This window comes from Tursiops truncatus, chromosome 15 (genome assembly GCF_011762595.2).
Source record: "Tursiops truncatus isolate mTurTru1 chromosome 15, mTurTru1.mat.Y, whole genome shotgun sequence".
Taxonomy (NCBI): Eukaryota; Metazoa; Chordata; class Mammalia; order Artiodactyla; family Delphinidae; genus Tursiops; species Tursiops truncatus.
The window spans coordinates 10,184,594-10,200,897 of record NC_047048.1 but is presented as its reverse complement, the minus strand read 5'-3'; the positions used below and the strand labels follow the sequence as shown (position 1 = coordinate 10,200,897).

The 16,304-nt window shown below is 44.0% G+C and overlaps 1 protein-coding gene across 3 annotated transcripts in view; it reads right to left on the bottom strand.

The window, feature by feature from the left end:
* Positions 1-14,080, bottom strand: part of RCC1L (RCC1 like) — a 33,352-nt gene extending 19,272 nt beyond the window's left edge. For 2 of the 3 annotated variants that reach the window (XM_019921886.3, XM_004316255.4), the window contains exons 1-4: positions 13,709-14,080; positions 3,491-3,620; positions 1,225-1,353; positions 306-372 (exon numbers count right to left, since the gene is read on the bottom strand). In XM_019921886.3, coding sequence (XP_019777445.2) covers positions 306-372; positions 1,225-1,353; positions 3,491-3,620; positions 13,709-14,023 — 641 coding nt within the window. In that variant the 5' untranslated portion in view covers positions 14,024-14,080. The remainder of the gene's footprint in view (positions 1-305; positions 373-1,224; positions 1,354-3,490; positions 3,621-13,708) is intronic. The other variant, XM_073792027.1, reaches the window with a different exon arrangement.
* Positions 14,081-16,304: the final 2,224 nt, after the last annotated feature.

The following is a 16,304-nucleotide window of genomic DNA, read 5'->3' as shown; positions in this document are numbered from 1 at the left end:
TAATGTGAGGAACTAGAGGGAAATTTTTTTTAAAGACTAGAGGAATTTTTAAGTTAATCAATTTGGTGAAAATAACAAACAAAATCAAAGAAGTTCCACGCATCACAGTCAACGCTCACACGCCCTCCCTCCCACCTGCACCGGAAAGATACTCTCCACAGCCTTCCAGTGAGTTCTCACTGCTCCTCTCCAGCATGAGGAACCTCGAGTTTCACTGCTCTGTGGGTCCATCACATCATAATCACTCAGGGGGTGTTTAATGCTTGACACAATTTGGGGAAGGGGTAGTCCTTTTGGGAACTCACCTGTAAACTTCATTTTCGACCACTTTTCTTCCACACTGCCCGTAAGAATTGTTCCCCATGCTGAAGACTACAGGATAACACCGCCAATTAAATCAGCTCTGCAGGTTCATGGAACCCTCAAATGTCAGGACCGGAAGGGGGTCTCAAAAGTGGCCCTATTCTGACCACTCACCCTAGCTGCCCCTTGGCTTCCTTCTCCAACATTCCCAGCCTCTGCAGGCACCCCCCACAGGTGTGCTGGGGTCCAGGCTGGCCGCGAAGGCCTGGGCCACTGTTACCGTGCCTTCCATCTCCCCGCCCGGGCCCTGGTTGCGCTTCTCAGGAATTCCACAGTGTGAGGCGAGCACACTCCATGAAAGGCCTCAGCAGCCCCCATTCCCTGTACCTGTCACTAGGCTGCCCTCAATGCCAAGCCCCCTCTTGAAAGAATTCCTAACACCACCTTTGCCTTTTCCTACAAAGCACACTTAGCCAAAAAAAATGAAATTTGAAAACGTTAATCAAGTTGACCTTCCCCTGGAAACAACTGCTCTTCTAGAGAGCGCCGGGGTGAGCCAGGAGCCTGGACCGTGGAAGCCCCCCACCTGGAAGCAGTGTGAGCAAACAGGCTGCTTTCAGTACAAGGGAAAAAGCCGTCTACACACATGGTCGGCTTGGTGGCTCCATGGCTAAGGAGCAGGGGGCCAAAATAAGGCTGCCTGCTGTGCGCCATCACACTTATAAATACCTGAGATTTTCCAAGAACCACAGAGGGCAGAGAACACAGAAGAGTTAACAAGGGCTGCCCAACACAGCTCTCCTGAAACCATCCTACTGACTTGCTTGGGAAATGCCAACAGCTTCACTAACTAGATGTGGCTCAACTGAACGAGCCGCTTCAGGCCCAACAGCGGAAAAGCGGTCCCCACTCTCCCATCACCTCCTTCGCTGTCTGTCAGAACCAGAGAGTGGGCTCTGCCGCAGGAGACTTGCAGCACCTGCGTCTCCTGAGGTCTGTCCAGTGGCAGTGCGACGGGCGAGGGCTCCAAAACATACTCATATCCCCTCACTGAAACGAAAAGGACAAGGTGCACATACATTACACTGCCTGAGAGACTACATTAGTGGCAGAGCTAAGACGAGAACTCCAGCCCCACTCCCAGCCCTTGGCCTCCATCACATGCTGGGTTATTGAAAAGCAGACTTATTAAAGAAATCTCTTCCCACGTCGTTTAACACCTTCTGGATTTTTTTTCACACCCTCTGCAGTGGAAGGGCAGAGTCACCACCACTGGACCACCAGGGAAGTGCCACCTTCTGGATTTTTAAGGAAAGGAAAAGCATTTTCTTCCTGCAATACCCACTAGAATTTAGTAAAGTGAAGAACAGCATATACGGTATGATACCACTTAGATTAAAAGGAAGTAAAAAGAATACATAGATGCATGTGCTTGCATATACATAAAATCTCTCTAGAAACTGTTGACACAGGTTGTCTTCAGGGAGAAGAACTGTGCGGCTGGGAGGACAGAGGTGGAAAGCAGACTTTTCTCCATATATTTAACTGCGTCTTTAGGATTCTGAGGTATGCAAGTATGTTATCTATTTTAAAAAGAAAATTCTAATATTTAAATAAGCAAGAAAGGGGGAAGTGTTTTAGAAGGCACTCTAAAGAACGTTATTGCTCTTCATAATCCTACTGGAGAAGCCAGAATGGTCTATATAGGGAATTCCTATGGTAGGTTTTAAACGATGAGCTTTGGAATATTTATAATGGAGGCTGGAGTTAATGAGAATAACTGCAAATACACTGGTTCTCAACCCACTCCCCACTAATGAGCCCTCTCTTTTCTCCTATGAACCTCATGTTTAAAAACATTCTGTCCTGGGGACTTCCCTGGCGTTCCAGTGGTTAAGACTCCGTGCTTCCACTGCAGGGGGCGCAGGTTCGACCCCTGGCTGGGGAACTAAGATCCCTCATGCAGCATGGCGCAGCCAAAAATTTTAAAAATTAAAAAAATGAAAATGAAAACATTTTGTCTACCAAATATATGGCCTTATTATTATAGTTGCCTGTTAGTATTTTTTTTTTTTTTTTTGCGGTATGTGGGCCTCTCACTGTTGTGGCCTCTCCCGTTGCAGAGCACAGGCTCTGGACGCGCAGGCTCAGCAGCCATGGCTCACGGGCCCAGCCGCTCCGCGGCATGTGGGATCTTCCCGGACCGGGGCACGGACCCGCGTCCCCTGCATCGGCAGGCGGACTCTCAACCACTGCGCCACCAGGGAAGCCCCCACCTGTTAGTATTTTTAGTGACTGATATAATTTTCAAACAGAGTTTTTGATCAGCATGAAATAACAAATTTATCACAATAAGATGATGTAATTCTAAGCAAAACCAAAGACGCTGGACAATGCTGTTAGTGTATAGTGCCTTATTAGCTGCGAAAATACAGTACTTTAAAATACTAAAACGTTACATCTCCTTTTACTATCTTCACTGACCCCCTAAGGGCCTGGGAAGCAGTAAATACATAAATTTAAAGGGAATCTGAAGTGTTACAGCTCCTTTTTAAAATAAATAAATAAATAAGTAAATAAATAAATGGAATCTGGCTCCACATCCAACTACCAATTGACAGGAAATATAGAGGACAGAAGGTCACGTTAAACAGTACCACAGGGGTACATTCAGCAAACTCCAGACTGGAAACTTCTACAGGATAATCAACATGATTTCTTCAATAAATAAATATCAAGGAGAAAAAGACTGACACAAACTCAAAAGTCTTTTAAAAGTCTTATCAACCAGGGCTTCCCTGGTTGTGCAGTGGTTAAGAATCTGCCTGCCGATGCAGGGGACACGGGTTCAAGCCCTGGTCCAGGAAGATCCCACATGTTGCAGAGCAACAAAGCCCGTGCGCCACAACTACTGAGCCTGCACTCCAGAGCCCGCAAGCCACAACTCCTGAAGCCCGGGCGCCTAGAGCCCGTGCTCTGCAACATGAGAAGCCACCGCAATGAGAAGCCCGCACAACACAACAAAGAGTAGCCCCCACTCACCGCAACTAGAGAAAGCCCACACACAGCAACGAAGACCCAATGCAGCCAAAAATAAATAAATAAAATAAATACATTAAAAAAAAAAATCAAAGGGTGCTTTTTCAGACCAATCACAGCAGAGAGAAACCAAGGTGAGAACGCTCACTTTTATCTTTCCGGCTCCTGTGAAATCCAAGCTGAGAATCTTTGTTGAGTCCCATACCCCAAACTTTTGTAACATCCTTGGTTTTAGAGGACAGCAATGTGAATCCATAACCACAGGCAGCAGATGAAATCTGAAAAAAAATTCCCATAAAGCATTGACTGATTTGTGACATCAAGTTTTCCCAGCAATAAATGGCAGGTTGTTTATCCATTCCAAGAACACACACTATTACAGCAACTAACATTTATTGGACGTTTACTATGTGTTAAGGGCTTGATATGTACTATTTCATTTAATCTTCACAATCACCCAATGGTCTAAGTATCAAATCATCCCCATTCACCAAGACACAGTCTCGCAGAGTAGTTAAGTTGAAAACTACCTTATTTTGAATCTTGGCAAGACCACAGGGTTTACAACTGGTAGACCCTTACCAGCTGTGTGACCTGAGATAGGCTGCTTAACTTCTGTGTCTGTTTCCCTCTATTATAAAAGAGATAACAACAGTGTCTCTCTTATTGGGTAGCTGTGAGGACTAAATGAGTTAACATAGTTAAAACCCTTAAAGTAGGGACTTCCCTGGTGGTCCAGTGGCTAAGACTCAGTGTTCCCAATGCAGAGGGCCTGGGTTCGAGCCCTGGTCAGAGAACTAGATCCCACATGCCGCAAAGATCCCACACACTGCAGTGAAGATCCTGCGTGCCACAACTGAGACCCAGTGCAGCCAAATAGATAAATAAATAAATATTTTTTTTAAAAAAACCTTAAATAGTACCTGACCTAATGTAAGAGCTATATAAAGTATTTGTTATTAGTGGTGGTGGTAGCAGCAGTATTTGGTAGATAAGGAAATCAAGGCTCCTAGAAGAATAAGTAGCTTGCCTAATACAGTCTCACAGCTAGTAAGTGGAGGCTGTCTGATTGCAGAGTGCATGTTCTTAACCCTTATGCTACACTGTTATACTCTCAAACCACCACTGCCATGAAGAAGAATTAGTATTACAGCTACCGTGAATATAACACATTGCCAGGGCCAGTGTGTTTGCTGGGTGTTTTACCCACACTGTTATCAATCCCCACATTCACTGATCAGATGAGGAAACTGAGGCTTCAGTGGGGCTGGAAGCACACCAAAGGCAGCCTGGTTTTAGGGTCAACCCCCTTTCCATAATACCCAGAGTGGCCTGAGGCAGTCCTGCTTTACACCTGATGGCCCAAGGTTCACTCTCAAGCAAATGATGAGAAATTACACGGTCACCCTGATGATTCCCCACTGTCTCTTGGTTGTTTACCGTTTACCAAAGGCCTATGTAGTCAGTCTCAGAGACATGGAAATCTAACCTAATCCTGATGAAAATGCCAGCTTTCCACTGATAATGAACAAACGTGAGGTTTTTCTTTTTTTTTTTTAACTCCAGCATTTCTTGAAGAAAGCGAGCTAAATACTTCTTTTAAATTTGATGACTTGTTTAATCAAGTCATCCAAAAGCTATATATCCCTCCTTCTGTCTTGTGACATTTTCCCTCGTAACATTCACATGGAAGGTACATACATGTACACTTGTATTAGGAAACAAACAAACAAAAAAACCCTCAGTTCTCCGGCCTTCTGAAATGGCTCCATCTCCACAGAAATGACCCACTGGGGAGGGAGGAGCCAGCCCCTGACCACACAGCAGGAAACATAAAAAAGTGAGTCCAAAACTGATGCCCAGCACACTACGATTATTCTCATCTGTTTACTCAACATTCAACAAATATTTGGGAAGCACCTACTGTATTATTAAATCTAATATGTGAAAAGGCTTTGAACAATACCTGACACGGAGTCAGCATTAAGCAATGTTTTTTACAATAATATGCTAGAAGGGGACTTTCCAACTATGGTGGTGTGAAGAGGTTAGTGAATCTCTCCCCAAACAACAAGTATAAAACTGGAGAAAACTGCAAAAAACAAACCCACAACCATTTCAGGGCTCCGGAAGTCAATCAAAGACAAGTAAATGGAGAAGTTACTCATGAAGGGATGCTAGAACTACAGGCAAGAATATCAGGGCTTTGTAGACCTCTTGTCCTGGGCTGCTCCATCTACCGCAGCTCAGGCAGCACAGAAGGTAGAAAAGGGCAGAGCTGGCCATGAAAACCATCAGCTTTGTTACCAGAAAGGACAAACTTAATTTGGGGTAGAGGGTGAAAAGTCATGCTCCACAGCAAACTCAGCAGGAAACAAAAAAGGAAGACCCACAACTCAGCGAGCCTGAGGTTGCAATCCTGACTAGGGTAAGAGGAGAGGCAGACCAGCCAGAAATTTAATGGGAAGATCCTAGAAATGAGAGAGCCATGGAAGGCTCTCCACACAAGCATGGTTGACTGGGAAACTGCACAAAGGAGCTCCCAGCGGAAAGAAAAGCTAAGGCAGACTTGAGATCAGGCTGAACTTTCAATGTGGTCCCCAAACCACACACAGAATCAAAAGTGAAGGAGAGAAACCTTATAAGCTCAAGGTGTCTGAGCACAGCCTCTGCCCAACTCACTGGCTGACCACAAAGGTATGCAAATAAGGGGCAACCCTGAAGAAGCCTGGCTAAAAAAAAAAAAAAAAAAGGCAGTGCGGGGAGGGGAAGGGAGCTAGGACGGGGAACAAAACAAAAACCCCAAGCAAAGACACTGGTGTCACTGGCCATGCAGAGCAGAGGAGACTGACTCCCTAAAGTACAGAAAAGTTACCCCACCTCCAAAAAAAACAAAAACAAAGAACTCAAGGAAGATAATATCAGAATCCAAAGTTGTTATATCCAAGAGCCCAGTTTTCAATAAACAAGTACAAGACATGCAAAGAAAAAAGAAAGTGTGACCTATATTGAGGGAGGAAAGCAGCCAAGAGAAACTAAATGGACCAAGATGTTGGATTTGTGAACTATTGTTTGAACTATCATTCAAAGAATATTTTAAAATCATATTTAAAGAACTAAAGAAAAATATGACAACAATGGCCCAACAAATATGGAATTTGAATACAGAAATAAAAACATTAAAAGCCTAATTCTAGAGTTGTAAAGTATAATAACCAAATTTTAAAATTCACTATATAGGCTCAACAGCACATTTGAGATGGCAGAAGAAAGAATCAGTTAAGTTGAAAAAAATATCAATAGAAATTATTCATTCTGAAGAACAGGAAAAAAAAGAAACATTGGGAAAAAAAAGAACAGTGCCTGAGATCTGAAACATAACATCAAGTATATCAACACCTACATAACAAGAGTTCCAGAAGGGCAAGAGAGAAAGAAAGAAGCAGAAAAAAATACTCAAGTAATGGCAGAAAACTTACCAAATTTTATTAAAAAACCCATAAGTCTCACAGATTAAACTTGCTCAACAAATCACAGTTAAACTTTTGAAATACAAAGAGAAAATTTTGAAAGCATCAAAAGAAAATGGATTCATCAAGTACAAGGGAACAACAATAAGATTAACAGTTAACTTCTCATTAGAAACAATGGAGACCAGAGTAGAAGGACACACTCAAAGTGCTGAAGGACAAAAACTGTCAACCAAGAATTCTATATCCAGCAAAACTATCGTTTAAAAAAAATATGCAGATGAAATAAAGACATTCCCAAAGACTGAGAGAATTCACTGCTAGCAGACCTGCTTTAAGAAGTACTAAGAGGGCTTCCCTGGTGGCGCAGTGGTTAAGAATCCACCTGCCTATGCAGGGAGCATGGGTTTGAGCGCTGGTCTGGGAAGATCCCACATGCCGCAGCGCAACTAAGACCGTGAGCCACAACTACTGAGCCCGTGTGCTATAACTACTGAGCCTGCGCTCTAGAGCCCGTGCTCCACAACGAGAAGCCACCTCAATGAGAAGCCCGTGCACCGCAACGAAGAGTAGCCCCCGCTCTCCGCAACTAGAGAAAGCCCACGCACAGCAACAAAGACCCAATACAGCCAAAGATAAATAAATAAAATAAATAAATTTAAAAAAAAACAGAAGTACTAAGAAATTCTTCAGGCTAAAAGGAAATGACAGCAGATGGTAACTAAAAGTCACAAGAAATGAAGAACATCAGTGGAAATAATTATAAAGATAAATATAAAACACTGCATAGGGCTTCCCTGGTGGCGCAGTGGTTGAGAGTCTGCCTGCCGATGCAGGGGACACGGGTTCGTGCCCTGGTCCAGGAAGATCCCACATGCCGCGGAGCGCCTGGGCCCGTGAGCCATGGCCACTGAGCCTGCGCATCCAGAGCCTGTGCTCCGCAACGGGAGAGGCCACAACAGTGAGAGGCCCGCGTACCGCAAAAAAAAGAAAAAAGAAAACTGCATAAAATAATAATTATAAAATTGTATTGTTGGGCTTAAAATGTATAAAGATGTAATATATATCACAATAACCACACAAAGGAGAGAAGAGGAAATGGGGCTATGTTGCAACAAAGTTGCTATAGTCTTTCAGAATTAGGTCACTATTAACCTAAAATAGATTATGATAAATTATATATTATAATCCCAAGACCAACCACTAAAAAAACAAAAACTCAAAAAACGTATTAAAACACCTGACAAAGGAATTTAAAGGGTCCAACAGAAAAATACCTATTTAACACAAAAGAAGGCAGCAAAGGAAAAATCGACAAACAAAAAAGACATACAAAAACAAATAGGGAAATGGCAGATGCAATCCAACCGTGTTAGTAATTACATTAAAAGGACATGGTGCTTCCCTGGTGGCGCAGTGGTTAAGAATCCGCCTGCCAATGCAGGGGACACGGGTTCGAGCCCTGGTCCGGGAAGATCCCACATGCCGTGGAGCAACTAAGCCCGTGCGCCACAACTACTGAGCCTGCGCTCTAGAGCCCACGAGGCACAACTACTGAAGCCCGTGCGCCTAGAGCCCGTGCTCCGCAACAAGAGAAGCCACCGCAATGAGAAGCCTGCGCACCGCAATGAAGAGTAGCCCCCACTCACTGCAACTAGAGAAAAGCCCGCACGCAGCAACAAAGACCCAACACAGCCAAAAATAAAAAATAAATTAATTAATTTTAAAAAAAGGACATGGATTGACAATCAAAAAATAGGCAGAAGCCCTAAACAGACATTTCTCCAAAGAAGACATACAGATGGCCAATGAGCACATGAAAAGATGCTCATCATCGCTAATTATTAGAGAAATGCAAATTTAAACTATTGATACAATGAGGTCACACTGGTCAGAATGGCTATCCTTAAAGAGTCTACAAATAATAAATGTTGGAGAGGGTGTGGAGAAAAGGGAACCCTCTTATACTGTTGGTGGGAATGTAAATTGGTGCAGCCATTATGGAAAACAGTATGAAGGTTCCTCAAAAAAAACTAAAAATAGAGTTGCCATATGATCCAGCAATCCCACTCCTGGGCATATACCTAGACAAAGCTATAATTTGAAAAGATACATGCACCCCTATGTTCACAGCAGCACTATTCACAATAGCCAAGACATGGAAACAACCTAAATGTCCATCAACAGATGGATAGATAAAGAAGATGTGGTAAATATACACAAAGGAATATTCTCAACTATAAAAAAGAGTGAAATAATGCCATTTGCAGCAACATGGATGGACCTTGAGATTATCATACTAAGTAAAGTAAGTCAGAAAGAGAAAGACAAATACCATATGATATCACTTATATATGAACTCTAAAATATGACACAAATGAACTTATCTAGGAAAAAGAAACAGACTCACAGACATAGAGAACAGATTTGTTGTTGCCAGTTGGGGGGTTGGGGAGGGAAGGATTGGGAGTTTAGGATTAGTAAATGCAAACTAGTATATACAGGATGAATAAACAACAAGGTCCTACTGTATAGCACAAGGAACTATCTTGAATATCCTGTGATAAACCATAATGGAAAAAAATATGAAGAAGAATATAGGGGCTTCCCTGGTGGCACAGTGGTTAAGAATCCGCCTGCCCATGCTGGGGACATGGGTTCGAGCCCTGGTCCAGGAAGATCCCACATGCCACGAAGCAACTAAGCCCGTGCGCCACAACTACTGAGCCTGCGCTCTGTAGCCCGCGAGCCAAAACTACTGAAGCCCGCGGGCCTAGAACCCGTGCTCCAAACAAGAGAAGCCATCGCAGTGAGAAGCCCACGCACCGGGACGAACAGCTGCCCCTGCTTGACACTAGAGAAAGCCTGCACGCAGCAATGAAGACAAACAACACAGCCAAAAATAAACAAAATAAATTTATTTTTTTTAAAAGGATATATATGTATAACTGAGCCACTTTGTGCTGTACAGCAGTAATTAACACAACATTGTAAATCTACTATACTTCAATTTAAAAAAAAAGGACATGGATTTAGGGACAGCAGTGAAAATGGTGGAGCAATAAGAACACTGACTAACATTCTCAGAAACAATTCTTTCAGAACTCTGGAAATTAACCAAGGACTTAAAGCAATCTGGGGAATGTTTACTTAAGAAAAGCAGCTGAATCTCAGAACAGCAAGCTTTGCAGCATTTTAACTTGACCTATTCCCATCCACCTCTTCTCAGCTCCTGAAAACCAACAGCTCACAATTATAGTGAAAACCAGCAGTCTGGAAGCCATTGGAGGAGGCAAAATGGGATTGGAGAAATTTCAAAGCCCCATTCCCAGGGAATTCTCATTTGATCTATCTAGTGGTTCCCTGTAAGACCCCAAGCACAATGCTCTATTTTTCTGATCTGACCCAGATATCATCCAGGGTAAACAGCCTTTTCCCCAGGGATGTTTGTTGAAAACTGTCAGAGACCAATGGTGAATACTGCAGCTGCCTAGATACTGGTGGCTAACAGCTGGAGCAAACAACAGGTTAACCAAGAAGCTATCAACCAACTTGACCTTGACATCTATAGAACACTCCACCCAAACAACAGAATACACATACTTTTCAAACACACATGGAACATTCTCCAGGAGAGACCATATGCTAGGCTATAAAACAAAGTCACAATACATTTAAAAGGACTGAAATTAAAGTATGTTCTGTAACCACAACAGAATTAAATTGGCTATCAATGAAAAAAGAAATTAGGGAAAACATAAATATTTGGAAATTAAACACTTCCAAATAACTCGTGGGTCAAAGAAGTAATCACATAGGAAATCGAAAAATAAGGTGAATAAAGGTTAAAATACAACATAACAGAATTTATGGGCTGCAGCTAAACAGTGTTTAAAGAAAAAATTATAGCTATAAACACCTACATTACAAAAGAAGAAAGACCTCAACAATAGCCTAACCTTCCAGCAAAAGAAACTAGAAAAGAAAAGCAAACTAAACCCAAAGCAAGCAGAGGAATAAAATTATAAAAATTCAACTGAAAATCAATGAAACAGAAAACAGGAAAACAATACCAAAAAATGAATTAAACTAAATGTTGGTTCTTTCAAAAGATTAACAAAGCTGACAAGTCTTTAGCTAGACTGACCAAGGTAAAAAGAGGAAATATAAATTACCAAAATCAGCAGTGAAAGAGGGGACATCACCAACCTGCCAACCCTACAGAAACTTAGATCATAAGCGAATACTATCAACAACTGATGCCAAAGAATTAGATAACTGGCACAAAACAAATTCTCAGAAAGACACAAAGTACCAACGCTGACTCAAGAAGAAATAAAAAATTTAATATACCTGTAACAAGTTTTTAAATATTGAATTAGTAATAAAAAAAAAACTTTTCCTATAAAGAAAAGCCCAGGTCCAGATGACTTACTTCATTGGCGAACTCTACCAAACATTAAAACAAGAAATAATACCAATTCTTTACAAACCTTTCCAGAAACTCATTTTATGAGGCCAGTAATACCCTGATACCATAAGCAGACAAGGAGGACATCACAAGAAAAAAACAACAAAAAAGTCCTTAACAAAATATTAGCAACCAAATCCAGCAATGTACAAAAGGGATTATTCACCACAATCCAGTGGAATTTATCCTAGGAATGCAAGGCTGGTTTAATATCCAAAGATCAGTTAATGTAATGTATCCAATTAATAGAATAAAAGACAAAAAATACATGATCACAGAAACAGACATAGAAAAATTGTTTGACAAAAATCTAATCCCTAGTCATGATTTTTTTTAAAAAGAAAAAGAAAAGAAAAACTCTGAACAAAACAGGACAAAAAGGGAACTTCCTCAACTTGACAAAAGGTATCTATGAAAAACTTATAGCTAATGTCATAATTATAGATGAAAGACTAAATACTATCTCCGTAATATCAGGAACAGGCAAGGATGTCACTTCAATCCACTGCTACACTGAAGGTTCTATCCAATGCAGTCAGGCAAGAAAAAGAAATCAAAAGTTTCAAATTGGAAATGAAGATGTAAAACTGTCTTTATTCAGACAACCAGACAATATGATCCTGTATGTATAAAACCCTAAGGAACACACGAAAATCTATATAACTAATAAGCAAGGTCAGTAAAGTCACAAAACATTAAGTCAATATACAAAAACCAATTGTATTGCTATGTAAAAGCAATTAACACTCTAAAAATGAACTTAAGAATACAATTCTATTCAAAAGAACATCAAAAAGAAAAAAACACTTAGGAATAAATTTAACAAAAGACGTGCAAGACTTGTATACTGAAAACTACAAAAACATAGTTGAAAGAAATTAAATTCCCAAGTAAATGGGGAGACATTTCATGTTTATAGATTGAAAGACTCAAAATTACTTAGATGGCATTTGTGCCCAAATTGATCTACAGATTCAGTGTAATCATTACCAAAATCCCAGCAGGTAGTTTGCAGAAATTGACAAGCTAATACTAAAATTTGTATGGAAAAGCAAAAGACCCTGAAGAGCCAAAACTTAACATCTCCCAATTTAAAAACCAATTATAAAGCTACAGTAATCAAGAGGATAAACATATAGATCAATGGAACAGAACTGAGAGTTCAGAAATAAAGCCTTACATTTACCATCAACCGATTTTCACAAAGGTGCTAAGACTATTCAATAAAAAAAGAATAGTGTTTTCAACTAGTGACAGGACAATTGGATAGCCACATCCAAAAAACCCCTTACCCCACACCATACACAAAAATCAATTCAAATGACTGTCTCACAGACATAAATATGAGAATTCAAACTATGAAGTTCCCAGGCAAAAACAGAGGAAAATTATCTTTGTGATCTTGGGTTAGGCAAAGATTTCTTAGATATACCAAAACTACAATCCACAGCAGAAAAACTGATCAACTGAACTTCATTAAAATTAAAACCTTTTTCTCTCCAAAGGACACTATGAAAAAAATAAAAAGAAAATCCATGGACTGGCAGAGAACATTTGCACATATCATATATGTGATAAAGTACCTATATCCAGAATACATAAATAACTCTCACAACTCAATATTAAGAAGTCAAACCCAACTTTTCATTCCTCTGGAGCTTAAATTCCCTGGCTCTCTCGATCTCCCCTTTTAGGGCAAAAGATCATTTGTTATCCTTGACAGAGAAATCAGAAGCCAAACTGGTCAAATCTGCTTCTTTTTCACCACCCACCAAGACGTCCACAACCACGCCGAGCAAGAACCTATCCTTAACATCCGTTTTTGCTTTTCTGGATGTTAGCTGCCGAGATAAGCCGCCCTCCGGTAGCTGTTCTTTGCTGCATCTTTTCAAATCTGAGTCAACTCAGGGGACTCCTGTGCAACCATTCCACTGTGTTTAGACCTTTCATCCTTCCTCTCATTCCTGTTACTGCTCCAGTTAACATTTCCTTTCCGAATTGTTCACCGACCTCAGCCGGCCCACGCTTTCTCTGACCTTTTGAAGTCGGCTTTCCTAACAGCAGAACTTCTGGGGTCTGATTGGCCCGAAGGCGAATCCCAAAGTACGAACACCTGCCTGCTGGGGGGCCGTGGGCCTGTCTCATAACTTCTCCGAGCCTCCCTTTCCTCCCCCGTAACTGTGGCAACAACCCCGACTCCCGAATGACGCGAGCCGGGCGCAACACCTGGCACGTTTCGGCCACTCGGTACATGCTGGCAGCGCCCTAACGCACTCCCCTCCGGCAGCCCGCTCGAGGGTCATGCTCTCTTAAGTTTGGCCACCCAGCGTCGCCAACCTCTCCGAGAGGGCCGAGTGCCTCGGGAGGCGCGGCCGAGACCGGAGGCCAGCACAGAGGGAGGAAGAGAGGGAGCCGAAGTCCTCACCTTTTGGTCCAGCTTCAGGCGGTAGGGCACGGCCTGGATCCTGCGGCGCGGCCGCGAGCCGGCGCGGGGCTGGGGCCCGGAGCCGGGCAGCACGAAGGTGGGCACGCCCAGCGCCCCGGAGAAGCTGAAGCCCCACACGAAAATGCGGTCGGCGCGGGTCGCGCGCTCGCCCACGTACTGGAACACGGGCGCGTCCGCCTCGGCCTCCGCCGTCTCGCGCCGGCTCCGCGAGCGCCCGACTGCCGTCCAGTGTCCGCGCCACGGCCCCGGCCCGCTCAGCCGGCGCCCCAGCCGAGCCCCCGCCACCAGCGCCATCCTCCGCTACACGCCTCAGCCGTTCCTGGGCGCCGCCATATTGGCGACCTTTGACCTCCCCCGGCGGAAGAGCCTGCGGCCACGTTTACTATTGGCTGAAAGCAAAGGCCTTGAGGTCAGCCAATGGCTCAGGGAGGCTGGAGGGCTGGGCTGGACTGGGCGGAGCCTGGTATCGCCCGTTCCTGAGTGACTCGACCTAGAGGACCCGTCCCGGCCCTACCGACATAGTCCGCGAACTTTCTCCGAGCTCCGGCAGCCGGCCTGAACTCACTCGCCTTCCCGCAGAGCGCGTGTTTGCTGAGCACCTTCCCGGCTCTGGTGGGCGCTCTCAGTTTGCAAAGGCCCTTTGCTTTTTGGTAATCAGCAGGAGTAAAATTTAAGAGGTTGCCCACTCTGCGCGACTCCAGCGTAGTGCTCTCCCCTATCCTCTGTCCCTCGACACTTTTTACCTGGCCCTGTTGCCTCTGTTCCCGCTCCCACGCCGCTCAGTCGGCGCTCCAGCCACAGAGAGCTGCCTGCTGTCTTCGACAGTGCATCCTCCTCCCAGCGTCACCTCGCCCCTCAGCCCATCACTCCACTTAAGGCAGGTGGCTCTGCTTGTAATTTCTGAATCCCAGGGATGTTTCAGGCCTTCCTTTGCACACAGCGCCTTGAATGCCCTTCCCACTGCCCTCTTCTCCCTGCAGGTGTCTAGCAAACTCCTCGCCTTCTAACATCCAGCTGGAGCACCTCCTTTGAAGTTCCACGAAGGCAAGAACTTCATTCACATTGTCCTCACCAGTTTTGTACTAGAGTTTAGCATGCAGCCAGGAACAAGGCATGCCCTCATGAATGATTTGCGAGTCTGGGGACCTGGGTTCCTGTCCTGGCTCTGCTACTGACTTGTCCCGTGATGTTGGGGAGTTGTCTCCCTTCTCTGGATCTCACCTCTAAAATGAGGAGATATTAAAAAAAAATCAATACATGAAAGGAATTTTTGAACTTCATGGCCTGTAGGATCTCTTGCAGCCCATTATGATCTATGACAGTCATTCCTGAATATTAGTCCCAAATGCTGAGAGCAAACTGTCTCTTTTTCCTCCTCTTGCTTTTCTCTCCTCTTTATATGCTCGATACCTGTATCAACTTTAATAATGTAATAGCCAGTATTTTGCCGGCAAAAGTGAGCTTATTTAGGAATAAGAAGAGAAACTGCAAATTGAGAAGTACAAACTATGACAGACCACAGGCAAATCCGGAGAACAACGAAAGGGAACTTGCTTTTATATGGAAAAGTGGGTAATTGGGAGGTGCTGTGATAACCAAAGAGTCCACTGGAGGAAGCTAGGAGTCCAAAGTATAGTGGCTTCTCATTGGTTGGGTAGAGGCATCTTCCCGTCCCAGATGTGGGCATTTGTCTCTTCCTGTTTTGAACTGGTCTTGACAGTACGCTAAAACTGGATTCCTTCCAGGTGTGGAATTAATTCAAGAAACTCAGCTAAAATTGGAATCAGGACAGGCCTGTAGGGGGAGCGCTGGTGCCCCACCATGCATCTTCAATTACTCCAAACCGGAGGAGACAAATGCCTACATCTGGGACCGGAAAGTGCCGCTACTTTAGCAGCCCAACCAGTGGTGACAACCACCGGCAGCCAGCTCCTGCCGCAGGCAGTGGCGAGCAGCACAGAGCGGACCACAGCTTATTCCCCCAGCAGCCCCCTCGGGCACTGTCATAGCCAAGTGCCTCCTATGAAGCACCTCCCGATGGAAGACCTTCCTTGGCCCCCAAGAGAGTGGATTTCTGTAAAGTTCCAGAGTGCACATTTCCTGTGACCTCTGCTACCTCTCAGTGAGACCCCTACCATTCAGTGAGCCATGGGTGAGCCTTTCCCACCGAGGTCTGGGTCTCAGCTCTGGGGGGCGGCCTCTTTCTGGGGTAGCCTGGCTCAGCCCTAGTGGCGGGGGCTCCTCCCTCTACCAGTCCTGTATTCTTCAGAGTTCTCTTCATACCAGCCAAGCCCTTGTTATCATTAATAATTCTTCACATTAAACCTTCTCTGTTCAAATCACAAGGTGGTTTCTGTCTCACTGGACTTTGATACACCAACTAACAAGCCACTAATTTCACTAAACCCATTTCTAACATTCATTAAGCTAATCAGCAACCCCTCCCGTGTTGATGGAAAGAGAGCTGCCTGGAGGTTCCTGGGAGCTGCCTCTGGTGCGTGGCTACTCCGATTAAATGCTAACTGACCACACCGGGAGTGTGTCTGGGAGCCCCCCCCCCCCCAACACACACACG